This window comes from Pygocentrus nattereri, chromosome 11, assembly GCF_015220715.1.
Source record: "Pygocentrus nattereri isolate fPygNat1 chromosome 11, fPygNat1.pri, whole genome shotgun sequence".
Lineage (NCBI taxonomy): Eukaryota > Metazoa > Chordata > Actinopteri > Characiformes > Serrasalmidae > Pygocentrus > Pygocentrus nattereri.
Window position 1 is genome coordinate 3,411,604 of NC_051221.1, and position 17,165 is coordinate 3,428,768.

General features: G+C 41.7%; 1 protein-coding gene across 1 annotated transcript in view; it reads left to right on the plus strand.

Moving 5' to 3' along the window:
• The window catches only part of LOC108412618 (dolichyl-diphosphooligosaccharide--protein glycosyltransferase subunit STT3B-like), a 184,314-nt gene that overhangs the window by 96,661 nt on the left and 70,488 nt on the right, over positions 1-17,165 (plus strand). The window contains exon 3 of the mRNA XM_017684712.2: positions 13,957-14,244. Coding sequence (XP_017540201.1) covers positions 13,957-14,244 — 288 coding nt within the window. The remainder of the gene's footprint in view (positions 1-13,956; positions 14,245-17,165) is intronic.

Here is a 17,165-nt window from a genome sequence, read left to right on the forward strand (position 1 = left end):
GCTGTGATAGTAACAGACTGTAACTGAACACATATATATTGCTCTATAAGGTAGATGGCACTCATAAGGTGGCCCGTTAGTGGAAGCACAAGGTGGGTGTTTCTAATAAAGTGGCCACTGAGTGGAAGCACAAGGTGAATGTTTCTAATAAAGTGGCCAGTGCATGAATATTGGACTCTCTCTAACTGCTCTAACTCTAACTGCCTCAAAACCGCTGAAACCTTTCACTCCCACGCAAGACAGTGAAGGCCTGATCTGCTGAGCCTGGTGCTCCAGTTTCAGGGGCAGATCGAGCGCGTTCGCATCGTTGTGTGGGCATTCTGTGGTCCCGTCGAGGCACGTTCTTCACTGAGGTTTGTTTGATTGTCTTTGGACTGGTGACCACTTTCACAGCAGGTTTGCTGTGACCTGAGACACACTGATCACGCTGATGGCTGATGTACCACATTACCCGTTACCACTGTATAAACACTGCTGTCATCCATCCATCCATCCATCCATTTTCTAAGCCGCTTCTCCATCAGGGTCGCGGGGGGTGCTGGAGCCTATCCCAGCGGTCTTCGGGCGGAAGGCAGGATACCTGGACAGGTCGCCAGCCCATCGCAGGGCAGACAGACAGACACAGTCATACAGTCCTGTTTAATTTCAAATACTTGGCCTGCACCATATCGATGTGTTTTGCTAAGAAATGAAACCATTATTTGCCGCATCGTTAAACAAAACGAACCTGTGTAAAGGCTTTAAGCAGCATTTTCGCCTGTCTGCTTAGCAGAGTAGTTTAACACAGAGAGCTGTATTGATTATTGGGGGCAGCTTGGTCAGACTCTTATAGTTGATCAGTAATTGCCCCGTTGATAGATTGTTATTGTAAACCTAACCCTTCGCACAGTGCAGCCTTTCTGTAGTGACTGCTTTACTGGGCTTGGATGGCCAGAGGGGTGGTGTTTCTGTAATGCGGCCCCAGGACTGCTTTCTCTGGGGTATATTAGTAGATACAAGCGAGCTCTCCCTTTGGTTAGGACTTCAGGGGCCGGACAGAAGGCCTTGAACATTAGATTAAATACTGCATGATTTGGAAGCGACAAAAGATTCAACCAATCATGTTTTGATTTAGTAAGCGTGGGTCAAATGTCTCGTTAGTCCTTCTGGAAGTTCTAGATACCTCACTGTAGCACATTATGTGCTACCCCAGGATCAAGATGGATGCCGGAGACCGGATTGCTGCTCGCAGCAGCAATTTCAACTTATTTTCAGTCCAAACACAAACAAACCAAAACAAAACCACAACCAAAACGAAGCTGTACACATGTGCTGTGGGGAGTGTTCTAACAGCTCCATCACCACCTGGTATGGAAACTGCACTACCATTGAGCGGAAAGCTCTGCAGAGGGTGGTGCGGTCAGTCCAGCCCATCACCGGCGTCCAGCTCCAAAACCTCCTGGATTTATACACCAGCCACTGCCTGAGGAAGACCAGAAGGATCCTGAAGGATTCCACCCACCCAAGCCACTGTCTGTTCTCACGGCTGCCGAGCAGGAGAAGGTCCAGCACCGACCGGTTCCGAGACAGTTTCTTCCCGCGGGCCATCAGGCTGCTGAACAGCCAGTAGGGCTGGTGTACCGGTCTGTAGGACTGTCAGTGCACCTCTGAGTCATGATCTCCATGGACAATCCAAACCTCATCCAGACCATCAGACTTACTCTGATCCTCGGCACCTTCAATCTAGCAAACCTGTACTCACACATGTAGACTGACATCTTGTACATATTCTATCCATATCCTGGACAGTCTGGAAGGTTCTCTATCAGTGTCCTGTCCCTGAGAACCTGCATCTCATCTATTATCTCCCTGAGAGTTACTGCACATATGGAACATGAACAGGAGCACATTTCATAAGTTATTACAGTACAACTGTACACTGGAATAGTGCAGTACTAGTGTATATATGTGTGTGTGTGTGTATATGTATGTGTATATATATATACACATACATATACACACACACACAGACTCTGAATATACACATATACACTAGTACTGCACTATTCCAGTGTACAGTTGTACAGTAATAACTTATGAAATGTGGGAGTTTATGGCAGGGAGATCATTTGTCTTGTTTCAGTGAGCTATGAGAGAGTCAGTGGTCGTCAGCGGCAGTCTATGGGAGCCTGTGGTCGTCTCTGGACTATTTCAATTCAGCAATACGGCGGTCAGTGTGCAGAGAGCACTGGGCCTCATCCACCAACAGTTTGTAAGAAGAAACTTCATGGTAAAACCCACTTATGCAGTTTTTACCAAGACTGACACTCACTGGTGGTCTCCTATCTGGGATTTGTTCTACAGAATCTGCACACACTCAAGAGCCAAAGGTGAGAACACATCATGAATCTGACGTAGACTGTTTCTCAGGATCTTTCTAAGAAAAATTTAGGAAGGTGCTGGTGAATGAGGCCCAGAGTTGCCGGAACACAGTAAAATGTGGCTGTTTAAAGCTGAACAGAGTCAAGAAAGTAATACAGAAATACAGTGAATGTGATGACAACCATAATGACCATGAGCGAACAAACTGTACGTATTTATCTTCTTACAGATGCGGCACTGATAGGAATCAGGATACCCTGTGTATCGTTATCGCTTTCCATCTGTAGGTGATGACGGAGGCGGCTCTCATTAATCTTCTTTTATTTTTGGAGCTCATCTCCTCTGCCTGTGACTGCAAGCCACATAACACCTCTCCGTCTCTCTTCCCCCATTCTCCATTGCTGGGTATATGAGTGTATGGAAGTCTGTAGGAAGGCAAATATGGAAGGCAAATGGGAGTCTTATAGGAGCTTAAAGGGGAATCTCTGGATGTTTATGTGAGCAGATGAGAGTCTGTTAGAGTCTGTGGGTGTCATTTTTAGGTCAGTTAGAGTATGTAGGAGTCTGGGAGTAACTCAGAGTCAATTGCCTTCTGTGAGAAAAGTGGCCATAGATTCCCATTTAAACTCCAGTAAGACTCCCATTTACCAATACAGGCTCTCATTGAGTCTGTATTGGTAAATGGGAGTCTTAGCGGAGTTTAAATGGGAATCTATGGAATTTTATGGGAGTATATGTGTGACTGTTAGAGTCTATAGGTGTCAATTTGTGTAACATAGGACTCAATGAGTGTCTGTATTGGCAAACAAGAGTCTTATTGGAGTTTAAATGGGAATCTATGGATGTTTATAGGAGAATATGGGAGTCTGTTGGAGTGTTTGGTTCTATACCAGTGTATAGTCAATACCAGTCTGTGGGGGTCCATGGCAGTCTATGGGAGTCTAGTGGAGTCTGCTGGAGTTTATATGATATAGCAGTGCATGGAGTCCATGATAGTTTACTGGAGTCTATGGCAGTCCATTGGGAGTCTGTGAGAAAACGGAGTCAGTGTCAGTCTTTAGGAGTCTTGCGGATATTACAGGTGACCTTCTTATATTTATATTATTTATATATTTGTTTTTAATGTTTATTTTTATGATTAGTGTTTTTTTGTGTCTATTTCATTTCACACTTTTCTGGTTTACTGTTATTGTTACACCACAGGGTCAGAGAGTAACGCAGTTTCAGTACACTGCATGTCCCGTACGTACTGTGGTACTGACAGTAAGCTGACTTGCCTCGACTTGTTTGTGGGAGTCTATAGGAGAGGAGAGGAGTCAATAGGAGTGACTGATATTTCACCTTTTGCCAGAAGAGTGGAAACCTTCTGTGCATGTTCTTCAAAAGCTTTTGGAGACCGTACGAGGAAAATACAAGCAAAAAAACGTGGACACGCCACACCAGCGTTTTAATGACACGGAGCATGCAGGATGCAGCAGAGATCATAGAACTTCCCTTCCTTTAGTCATTAAACACTTCCACGTTTCACCTCCTGTGTACGGAGTTTTAGCCGAATCATCATGAACCCTCCAGGTGTTTGGATGTGATTATTTGGCTCACAGGGCTGTGAAGTGCCTCGAAAGCATAAATGGAAATCCCATATGGACCAAAAATGATATGGAAGAGGCTTTTCTGAGGTTTTCTTGGGACAGAGTCGTCCTGCTTCTCAAAGAGCTTTTCAAAGTTTCCGTAAAAAAAAACTTTCAGTTATGCAGGTGACCTTTAGAACCTGGGCTTTTGCTGTTGTTTATGCATAGATACATTATGAAATTAATTGTAGTCAATTATAATAATCATAATTAACTCTGTGGTTTATTTCTGACTTTTTGAAAAATGGCAAGAATGTGATCATTGTACTGTGTCTGTTAGAGCATTCTCCATAGAACCCTCCTTATCCTCTCTTTCTCTGTCCTCCCTCATCTCACCATTCCTAAGGGAAGGAAATGTGTCCCTTCTTTTTCTGATTAGATGGGGAGAATGTGTTCGGGACAGCTTTGAAGAATGGGAGTCAGTGGGAGTCAAAGGCAGCCCACAGGAGTCTGTTGTCTCTCAAGTGACCATATGTGAGTCATTGGGAGTGAGAGAAAATCTATAGTCAGCAGTCTGTGGAGGTCAATGACAGTCTATAGGATTCTACCGGGAATCTTTTGGACTCATCTTTTGGGATCACTGGGAGTCAGTGGGACTCTAATGAAGTCTTTGAAAGTCAGTGAGAGTCTATGGACATCAGTGGGAGTCTGTTGAAGTCTGTGGGAGTGCGAGTCACTAAGGGTCAGGGGCGTTCAGTGGAAGGTCTACTGGAGTCTGTGGGAGTTTATGGCAGTCAATGGAAGATCATTTCTCTCGTTTCAGTGACCTATGAGAGAGTCAGTGGTAGTCAGTGGCAGTCTATGGGAGCCTGTGGTCGTCTCTGGAATGCATTGAGTATGCCACTGTTCTCTGAACAAAACCTTGTATCTTGTAGGGGCTTGGTTAGTGTAGTGGGTATATAGTGGTTGGTTAGTGTAGTGGGTATATAGCGGTTGGTTAGTGTAGTGGTTAACACCTCTGCCTTCTACACTGTAGACTGGGGTTCAATCCCCACCTGGGCAAACACCCTACACTATACCAATAAGAGTCCTTGGGCAAGACTCCTAACACCACCTTGGCCTTCCTGTGTAAAACGATCAAATTGTAAGTCGCTCTGGATAAGAGCGTCAGCCAAATGCCCTAAATGTAAAATTGTATCTCCATTTTTGACGTTTTCAGTTTTTTTGTCGTAATTTGAAAATGTTACATTGTGTGTAAATTTCATGGTAAAAGGAAATTTACTTGGAAAAAGTCTGGTTCCATTGACTTACATTAAAAGTAAAGTTACCGTTTTGGGGATGCGAGGTATTCTTCCAACAATAGAGAAAAGGGGGTCAAAACCAACTTGACAGGAGTGAGCAGCAGCCTGATGGGGGGGTCACTGGTAGTCTATGGAAGTCTGTTGGGGTCTGTAGGAGTCAATGGAAGTCAGCAGGAGTCTTTTATAGCTTATAAGAATCAAAGAAAGCCTGGAAACCTTTTGGAGTTTGTTGGAATCTTTGCCGGTCCATAAGGGATTCGGTCGATGACCATTTACGAGGGTCAATGGCAGTTTATGATAATGAATGGAATTCTATGGGGCGGCGGTCTTCCAGAGTCTATGGGAGTTTATGGCAGTCAACGGGGTCATTTCTCCTCTTGTTTCAGTGAGCTAGGAGCGAGAAATTATTCATAGAAAATGTAGGGCGAGTTGTTTGGAGGCGTGTATGCGATGGGGGACCAAGGAGGGCTAAGGCTTCCTAATGAGAGCCTCTGGGAGCTTTTCGGCGCTGCTTGTAGAATTTAGCAGAGCAGGAAAGTTCACAGCTTTACAGAAAAGTTTCAGGGTTTTTGATTTTCCAGCGTGCAGTCGAGCGTGTCTTGCTACCTGCGTGTGTTGTGACGTGCTGTGCGGTTCGACTGCCCTACAGCTGTGTGCTGACAAGAGCTCTGGGGCAACTTCACCCTCAGGGCCCAAGCACAGGTCTGTGGGCCTCCTGACAATCACACTGTCCTGAAGGCAGGCTGAGCAGGCAGGGAGGTTTACAGGAGAAGATTCTCAGCTATCGGCAGCGATAAACACATGATGTAATTTTGTACAAATTGTTTCTGACGCGTATCTCCTGGAAACAAGTGGAGAAATCGCATGTTTTGAACTTTACATTTATGGACACATTGAACTAAGTAGAGGAGATATTTTGGTAACAGATCCTGATATAGCAAATAATCATTGTCTAATAGTTTTATATTTTCCTGTATAAGTGCTTAAACGTTTAAATTAAGAAATAAAGGATTAAATTCTTTTTTAGTGCAACTAAATACAATTTTTTTGTTATATTTTGTTATATAATTTAATATTTAGACTTAGAACCTTTGACAGGTCCGTTTTTAAGCATGATTAGGTTTCTTGTTCAAAAACATTATCGATTATTTACATGTAAATCGTTAAACATTCAGATGTTCCCGTTAATTAATACAGCCGTAAGCGTTACATACAACAGTAATAAACAAACGTTTAGGCAGTTTTTAAGTTGCAGTTAATTGGGGTCAGTTATTGTATTTACCGAGGTATTTTTTCCTGTGGACTTTGTTTAACTGTATTAAGTAGCATCATGTTGTATATTATAAACAATTCAGTTTCAGCTTTTATAATTCAACATTACAATTTACTAACATACAAATAATAATATGTGTGTTTACATGCGTGTAAAGTTATTGGTGTATGTGTTATTCTGAATGGTTATATAAATTGTTTTTATTTATTTTTATTTATTTTTGCCATATTTTTGTAAAACACTCATATTTCGACACGGAAACAGACATGAGTATCAGTCAGAAGTGAGGAATCAATCCTGACAATAGGGAATGTAAATTAAATGCAAATGTAATTCAGTGTGTAACTAAGTGTGCAATTAACTATGCAGTTCTATTTAAACAGTTATGCAAATTGAATTGAACGTATAGCAGAATGACAGTAATACCTCTTCGTCTGGGGCTTAGTGCCTCGGAATGAGAAACTTCCCAGCGGTGTGTTAGAGCCACGTTTAAATAAAGTTTTATGGTGTTTTAACCAAAGACGTCACGCTGAGTATTTCATTATTACATTTAGATTAGAAATTATGCTCTTCCCTGCCTGAGTGGTTCATAATTAATTGGTTATTTTTTAGCCTCGTAGATCTTCCTCTGACCTGCCCTGCCTCCTGTCTGTTCCTCCGTGTGCTGAGTCTATAGTTCAGTTCTACAGTCGTGCACTGTTGCGCATTCAGAGTCCACTATGTTAGGAAATCATGGCTCGATTTGTGTGAAATCACCCAAGATCTACTGACTGACCATCTCAGATCTGCTTACTACTTTCAGGAAATAGTGATTTTATTTTTAGAAGATGGTCTACAAGGTTTGAAGTGTGTGTCTACATTAGTTTCTGAGATATAGAGGCTTTGAAAGTAGGCATGGCCTTTAAATGAGAGGTGTTGGGGGGGGGGGGGGGGGAGGGGGGCAGTTTTTTAAGGTATAACTTTTAAACTACTGATGCTAGAGGTTTGATATTTTCAGGAATTATTCTTTATTTTTGTATGTTTAACTACCAAATAGATGAGAATATACAGATATATGTTCTCAATGTTATGACTTATTGAATATCTAGAAGAAAATATTGCACATTTGGGCAAATATGATGCTCTGTATCTCCGCACTGAAGCACATCAGATCTTTCCGTTTTTGGTATTTATTACTCATATCGCTGTACTTTTTTTACAGATACATGTTATTGTGATAAAAATAATAAAAGTGTCTGTCTTAACCCAATACAATTTAACACATAATGCCTACAGTGTTAATTATTGCCAGGATTTCACAATATTTAACACTGCTTCTGTTTACTCAGTAAAATACTGTGTTCATCATTTATTTAGTGAAATGAACTCACCCTAAGATACTTTATACAATAATACAGCAAATTACTGTGAGGTTAATCTTGAGCTGTACCGCACAGCACTGTGGGATATGACGCTTATAAAAGCATTACGGTTTTAATATTTTGAGTTTTTTTGAGTGTTCGTGCATTTTTATAAAGTTTTACACAGGCTTTATTTATTTCATTTTTTAAATCAATTTATTGGATTGTTTAAATGCTGGAACACTTACATGTTGACAGAAATGTTGTGGTTTATTGCTATTGCCAGATATACATTTTTGGGCATGTTTGTGCAAATTGTGAACAGTTAGTGTCAATAATGTCTGTAATTTGCACTTTTAAATAAGTATATAATACTGTATATATACTGTATTATATATAGTATATAATACTGTACCCTATAGCTTGTTACTGTAAATGTACAGCAGAATAACAGCTACATCACAGTACAGTAATCTCTGTGGAGTTACAGTATGTAGCTATTTTACTGTAATTTACTGTTAACATGGTCCAGTAAATTACTGTGAAAGTAATTCAACTACAAACCAGAAATTTGCTGTAATTTGACAGCCAAGCTTTTTACAGTGTACATTTCAAATGTACACTATATTGTCAAATATGTAAAATATGTCATTTTACATGGCCGACCACTTCGTGGCTGAGTTGCTGTCGTTCCCAATCACTTCCACTTTGTTATAATCCCACTGACAGTTGACTGTGGAATATTTAGTAGTGAGGAAATTTCCCGACTGGACTTGCTGCACAGGTGGCGTCCGATCACGGCACCACGCTGGAACTCACTGAGCTCCTGAGAGCGACCCATTCTTTCACTAATGTCTGTAGAAGCAGTCTGCAGGCCTAGGGGCTCGGCTTTACACACCTGTGGTCATGGAAGTGATTGGAACACCTGAATTCAATGATTCGGATAGGTGAGTGAAAACTTTTGGCAATATAGTTTTTATTGCTTACGTCTGCTAAATGTCTACTAAGAACCATCTGCTGTCCCAAATAATGTATTTTCTTTTGTATTCATGTCTGAAAAAGTAATGAATGTAGACTAATTAGGAGTAGTTAGATTTTAGTCGCTGCAGTTCCTGTTAGCTGGGATGACGTATTGCTGTGTTATTAAGGTAAACATCATCATCATAGTACCATCAGCAACTACTCAACCTGTTGAAATTACAGGGAGGTCTAAAGGTTCACGCTGTGATTGGGCACCTAATTACTCTCTCGTTACTGCCTTCACTGCTCACCTGTGGCGTGGATAGGAACCTTCACATCAGTCTGAAGTCGTGGAGTCTGGAGGTGTGTAGAGTGGAGTTTTAGCCGCAGCGCTGCAGAAGTAGAGGACAAACAGGGCAGCTTTCAAGCTTCCAAAGCAGACCTGTCAGAGAGGAAGACAGGAGGCGTTGTGGTGATGGTGATGGTGGTGGTGGTGGAATGAAATATTCATGCGCTTTGTCGTGAGCTGCAGTTGTGGAGCGTTGATCTGCTCAGGCCTTTTGTCTTTCAGTCTTCAGCTCAGCTTTACGCTCTCAGAACCTTCAGCTGGAATGATGGACAGCACAGTGTTTCTTGAGCAGATGCAACCTCTTTGTCCTCGTCTGGCAGGAACGCGGCTTTTTAATCATTAATGGATTTCGTTTTTTGATAGTATCTTTTGATATCTGTCACTTTTGTAAGTCACATTTTGAATGTTCTCAGAGATACCGTGGATAGGGCTGCCCACCACTCCGGGCAAGTGTGCTCACTGCCCCCTAGTGTGTGTGTCTATTCACTAGTGTGTATGTGGTGTTTCACTTCACGGATGGGTTAAATGCGGAGATGGAATTTCCCCGGTTGTGGGATTAAAAAAAGTATCACTTACTTACTTTTATTTAGCTATCAGTTTGCTGACTACCCTTCTTTAAAAAGCATCCTTAATTTTAATCCTCATTTTATTAACTTCTTCAGCTCCTCGGGACCACCGGTGGCTCCAAAACACACTTGGTCATGTTCTCCATAACGTTCATATTCCATAAGCTCCATTCAGAAGCTGGGCGTCGTGTGAGGCTGTAGCTCTTCTCTCCAGTCTAATAGACGGTGACGTCATTTTAAACCCTTATAATAAAAGAAGCTGAACTCAGTTTGTTTTTCTACTGAAAGTCGAGCCGTTTTTCCCCAAATCTGGGCTCTAAACTATAAACAGACGCCGTCTCTTCAGTGATCTGCTCTGGAAACTTCACTTTTAGAGAACAACACAAAGAGCGGCGCAGATTTTTGGCTTTCAGCAGTAAACTGGAAGCATGTAGCAACATGTGTAGATCATAAAACACACGTTTGTTTGTTTGAGGGAAACCTTTGCAAATAAATAAATAAAATAAAAAAATTATTTCATGCAGTTACTGAATAATTTGCCTTATGATTTGATTGTGTAAATTCAGATGGACAAACCAAAATATACCCTGGTCAGTAAGTAAACTTAAGTAGTAAGTAAACTTAATTTCAAGTATGTTTCCCAAGTCTACTTTATACATTAAGTATAATAATATCAATGTACTGGTAGTATAATTGTAAGTGTACTGTTTCAGTACTTCTTGGGATTAAATTGGCCCAATTTTTAGTTTATAAAAGAAAACGTTTAAGTATACTTTAGTTATAAGAGTAATAAACACAACTCGTTTACATATGTTTTATTTTGTACTGCAACTATACTGTAAACTACACTAAAAGTGAACCTACACTGTTCATTTACTAGTTATAAACCTCTGTCCCATGTTAAGTGTTTATGAAAGTACAATTTTAAGTATATTTTAAAATGAACTACCAACTTAATAGTTTATATATAGCAGTTAAGTAAAGTTAACTAATATAAACACTACCAGTGGACTTGTTTTCTTTATAAATCAAAATTTTCAAACAAATATTGAGTTTAATGAAAAAATATATGGACAACCTCTCTCTGAAATCAGTCCCTGGCTGCCCAAAAACAGGTTGTACTTCTCTACAATTTGCATGAAAAATCAGTTCCACAAATTTACTGCTTACTTTAAGCTATTCCATCAAACTACAAGCCAGGTATACTTAAATATATAAGGCAAGAATACTGACACTTACTCACACTTCTCTTAAGTATATCTTGATCAAAAAATATATAAAAGTATAGTATAGATCAAATTTACTTTGGTGTACTTAGTGTCAGTACAAGCCAAGCATACTTAAGTGTAGTTTTGTTCAGTATATCTCTAAGCACATAAAAGTAAACTGAAGGTTACGCTTGAATGAACATCTTTTTTTGTAATCGCAGGCCTTCAGCATATTGTTGCAGTATGAGAGGCGATTGTTTGGAAAAGGAAAGTAGAGAACTGTGAGAACTTCTGCTTTATGCTAGAAGACCAGACCTTGATGAACAGAATTAGAACTGAGAGAGAAGACTGGGTACGGGGAGGAGATTGTAGGAAATGGATGGTAGGAATGAATGTTGATTACACATTAGATGGGAAGCATGAGGTTCTTCTGTTATGGTCCTCCTCCCAAACTCTGGTTATTTAATAGATTAGTTATTATTATTCCATTAGACTGGTCAGACGTGGTCCTCCACCCGAACTTTGCAAATAATTAAATTAATTATAATACAGTTTTCTCGCTAATGCTTAGTCCTCAACATAGAGGCTGTCATGAACAGTGCTGGCATGTAAGCATATCACAGCATCCATATATTCAGTTCGAAGTTTGGGTTAAGATGTTTAAAATTTAACGTTAAAACTGAAGGATGCATCAATAGTGAGTGAGGAGAATTAAAAACAGAACGTCTTACGTCTTTACTTATTAACGTCACAGAGATTCAAAAAGAAGGTCCTGCTTGACGTTTAGGCCTCAAACGATACATCATACAACATCATACTGATGAAGATGTGATGACAATAGTAGATAATTCACTCAGATCTTCAGAAGACACGTCTTTCACCAAGTTTACACTGAGTTCTCTTTGAATTCTATTTCATCTTTCAGATTCATCCCCTCGGGGAAGGGGAAGCACAACCCTAACAATTTTAAAGGTCGACACACTGCATTTGCTTTCAGGGAGGAACGGGGCATGTTTGTACCTTTTTATAACATAAAATAAATGGGGAAAATAAAGTAAAAGGCCTGGAGTCAAGACTGGGGGTATGAAGTCCACACTACAGTGATCATACAGTCATGGCCGAAAGTGTTGGTGCCCCTGAATGTTTTCCAGAAAAAGTATTTCTCCCACGAAAATTATTGCAATTACACATGTTTTGTTATACACATGTTTATTTCCTTTGTGTGTATTGGAACAAGACAAAAAACAGAGGACAAAAAGGCAAATTTGACATAATTTCACACAAAACTCCAAAAATGGGCCGGACAAAATTATTGGCACCCTCAACTTAATATTTGGTTGCACACCCTTTGGAAAAAATAACAAATCAATCGCTTCCCATAACCATCAACAAGCTTCTTACACCTCTCAACTGGAATTTTGGACACAGGTGTTGGGTGTTGGGATTTAGGTCCGGACTCATTGCTGGCCACTTTCGACCTCTCCAGCGCTTTGTTTCCATCCATTTCTGGGTGCTTTTTGAAGTATGTTTGGGGTCATTGTCCTACTGGAAGACCCATGACCCAGGACGCAAACCAAGCTTTCTGACACTGGGCCCTACATTGCGACCCAAAGTCCTTTGGTAATCTTCAGATTTCATGATGCCTTGCACACAGTCAAGGCACCCAGTTCCAGAGGCAGCAAAACAACCCCAAAACATCTTTGAACCTCCACCGTATTTGACTGTAGGTACTGTGTTCATTCCTTTCTAGGCCTCATTCCGTTTTCGGTAAACAGTAGAATGATGTGCTTTACCAAAACGCTCTATCTTGGTCTCATCTGTCCACAAGATGTTTTCCCAGAAGGATTTTGGCTTACTTACATACATTTTGGCAAAGTGCAGTCTAGCTTTTTCATGTCTCTGTGTCAGCAGTGGGGTCCTCCTGGGTCTCCTGCCATAACGTTTCATTTCATTCAAATGTCGACGGATAGTTCTAGCTGACACTGATGCACCCTGCGCCTGCAGGACAGCTTGAATTTGTTTGGAACTTGATTGGGGCTGCTTATCCACCATCCGGATTATCCTGCGTTGCAACCTTTTATCAATTTTTCTCCTCCGTCCACGTCCAGGGAGATTTGCTACAGGGCCGTGGGTTGTAAAGTTCTTGATTATGTTGCGCACCGTGGACAAAGGAACATCAAGATCTCTGGAGATGGACTTGTAACCTTGAGATTGTTGATATTTTTCCACAATTTTGGTTCTCAAGTCCTCAGACAGTTCTCTTCTCCTCTTTCTGTTCTCCATGCTTAGTGTGGCACACACAGACACACAATGCAAAGATTGAGTCAACTTTCTATCTGGTTTCAGGTGTGATTTTTAAATTGCCCACACCTGTTAACTTATCACATGTGAGTTTGAATGAGCATCACATGCTTGAAACAAAGTTATTTACCCTCAATTTTGAAAAGGTGCCAATAATTTTGTCCGGCCCATTTTTGGAGTTTGTGTGAAAACTTTTTTTCCTCTGTTTTTTGTGTTGTTCCAATACACACAAAGGAAATAAACATGTGTATAACAAAACGTGTAATTGCAATAATTTCCGGGGAGAAATACTTCATTTTCTGGAAAAAATTCAGGGGTGCCAACACATTCGGCCATGACTGTATGTCTTCTTTTTGCAGCCTAAAAACCCAGAATTTCTGTAAGGTTCAGGATTTGGCTTTGCTTGCATGTTATTCTTCTACAGCCCCTCCTGCCCCCAGTGCCCTCTTCTTGACCACCTGCAATATGAACAATGCAACAGAATGTAACAGAATATGTTGTGTAAAGGTCTAAAAGGGCTGAAGAAGCACCCTTGATGTCATCACCTGGAAGTGTTTCTACCCTGAAAGGTACGATTTTCTTCCAAGCATAGAAAACTAAACCAAGCCCAGCCTGAGCCTGATGTTGCACCAAAAAAAGCATCCCGAACCCAACCTGAAGCTCAGTCTTGAGTTGGGTTGAAGGTCTGTATTCTGGGTCTAACCCTGTTTCCGTGTGTGTTTGTTTCAGGTCTATCCTGGTCTGATGGTAACGGCAGGTCTGATCCACTACACGCTGAATCTGCTCCACGTCACTGTCCACATCCGGGATGTTTGTGTGTTTTTGGCCCCTGTGTTCAGCGGACTAACAGCCATCTCCACCTTTCTTCTGACGGGGGAGCTGTGGAGCCAGGGCGCTGCCCTGCTGGCTGCCTGCTTCATCGCCATCGTTCCCGGATACATCTCCCGCTCCGTCGCCGGCTCGTTCGACAACGAGGGCATCGCCATTTTCGCCCTGCAGTTCACCTATTACCTGTGGGTGAGTGACACCTTCTGTAGACCCCACCCCAAAAGGTCCATTCAAGGAGACCCCAAAAATGAAGTTACGAACAGTGAAAATGAGCGAACTGGTCCCCTTTAAAATGTGTAAAATGCAAGTAGAGTTTGAGTTTATGCGGTGGCATTGACTATAAATCCTGATGATGATGATCATGAAACACTGCAGATGAGCAAAGCAGATGGTTACAGTTACGGCATTTGGCTGACGCTCTTATCCAGAGCGATTTACAGTTTGATCATTTTACACAGGTAGGCCAAGGCGGTGTTGGGAGTCTTGCCCAAGGACCCTTATTGGTATAGTGTAGGGTGTTTGCCCAGGTGGGGATTGAACCCAAGTCTACAGTGTAGAAGGCAGAGGAGTTACCCACTACACTATCCCAACCACGGGTTAGAGTAAATGAAATTAAATTAGATGTTTTGAAGTGTTTTCTTGTCTTTTTGCGATTTAAGGCAGTTTATAAATGAGGCAGCCAATTTAGTCTCTCTAATTTACACCAAAATGTCTTATTCTGTACGACCCATAAACTTCACAGATGTCATGTGGTAAAATTACATTGCCCCCTCGCCGCCCATAGAGAACTAATCCCACCCAAATGAATCTAACGACCGTAAAAGCTTGTTTGCTGAAGTAAAACGGGAAAACGAGTCATTCTCCACGTTTTGGAAAGTGCAGTACAGCAATTCACTTTCTGCAGTTTTCCAGAGCAGAAAAGCTGAGAGATAAAACCCAGTTACCTCCTGCTCTCGCTCTCTCTCTCTCTCTGTCTCTCTCTCTCTCTCTCTCTACCTCTCTCTCTCTCTCTCTCTCTCTCTCTACCTCTCTCTCTCTACCTCTCTCTCTCTCTCTCTCTCTCTCTCTCTCGCTCTGTCTCTGTCTCTCTCTGTCTCAGAGAGGACACACTCAGTTTGTGGTACTTGATTACAGAAGCAGCCTCAGTCTGATCTGCGCTGTGGATTTCTGCTCTCCAGCGCTCCTTACTCAGCTCACAAAGGGCTTGATTATTATCTGAAACCCGGGGAAACGTTCAGCTGTGGTGTTGAAAGTACCACTGGGCTTCAGGTAATTGATACAGCCTCAAACGTCATCACCTAATGTCCCTAACGAGCTCTCGTCCTTAGCGACAAGATAATTATTGAAATCAGGTGCAGGACTGGAGCGAAAACCTGCTCAAACTGGCTTCACAGTGATTATCACCATTTCAAAGAGAGAAGGTCCTGAAGTCCCTCATTCAGAGTCACTGTTGTGCATGTTGGAAAAGTTGCTAGAATGACCAAGCAGAGTGGAAAGCTTTCCACTTACGGGTTCTTTAGGGGTTCAAAAAGGGTTCTTCTACGTCAGTGGTTCTCAAACTAGTCCTCAGGGACCCTAGACTGTCAAACATTCTTCTCAACTGAACACCATCATCCTCCACCAAACACCACCATCCTCCATCATAACCAGTTGTTCGATACTAAACACCATCATTCATCTCCAAACACCACCATCCTCCATCATAACCAGTTGTTCGATACTAAACACCATCATTCATCTCCAAACACCACCATCCTCCATCATAACCAGTTGTTCTATACTAAACACCATCATTCATCTCCAAACACCACCATCCTCCATCATAACCAGTTATTATATACTAAACACTATCGTTCATCTCCAAACACAACCATGCTCTTTAATAAGCCTGTCTTCTCTATCAAACACCAATGTCTTTTCCAATACCATCATTCTCCACCTAGCACCAGCAATCTCCAGGGATCATTTTTCAACCAACACCATGATTCTTTACCAGACACCATCCTTCTACACCAGTGCATCATTCTTCAACAAACACCTTCATCTTTCTCAAACATTCCACCCGAAGAGAGCATTCTTTAAAAATACCAACACTCTCTAGCCACATGCAGTTGTTATTCACCAACAATCTCTACAAAATACGATTATCATTCATCAGCAAACAGCACCATTCTACAAACATCATCATTCTCCACCAGACATTCTTCAGCCAAACACCAGTATTGTCCACCAGACTCCATCATTCTCCACCAGACACCAACATTCTTCAGCCAAACACCAGTATTGTCCACCAGACTCCATCATTCTCCATCAGACACCAACATTCTTCAGCCAAACACCAGTATTGTCCACCAGACTCCATCATTCTCCATCAGACACCAACATTCTTCAGCCAAACACCAGTATTGTCCACCAGACTCCATCATTCTCCACCAGACACCAACATTCTCCACGAGACACCAACATTCTTTAGCCAAACACCAGTATTGTCCACCAGAACCTGACATTCTTCAGCCAAACACAAGTATTGTCCACCAAACACCATCATTCTCCACAAAACATGAACATTCTCCAAAAAACTCAATTTTCCGCCAAACACCAACATTTTTCAACAAACACCAACCTAGCCCGCCAAACACCACCATTCCGACGATGTTTTTTGGCTTTATAATGTCCTGAAATGTAACTGATGAGCCAGACTGGTAGAGTGACTGAGCTGCTGTCCATGATGCTGAACGCTGAGAGAGTTTTCACTGTGTGGAGCTTTGCTGCGTTGAGGAAGCTGCAGCTCTGCCTTTTCTGTCCTTTGTGCGCTGAACTGATGTTCAGGTTAGATTTGTCATTTTGTGTACACTCACATGTGCAGCATAACAAAGCGTTATCTCACTAACCTCCAGGTGCAAGCACAAAAACACACTCCAGCATCAAGGTTAAAAAACACATGAACATCCAACACGAAGAGCGATACAGTGCAGCAGCAGATGTGTCAAACAAAACAGCAGGTGCAGGAAACAAACACCAGAGCACTGACTCACGCCTGTCTCCACTCTGTTCTCCTGCCACTGTTCCAGTTCACCTTGCTAATAATAAGGGAAAGTGTGGGCTTTTGT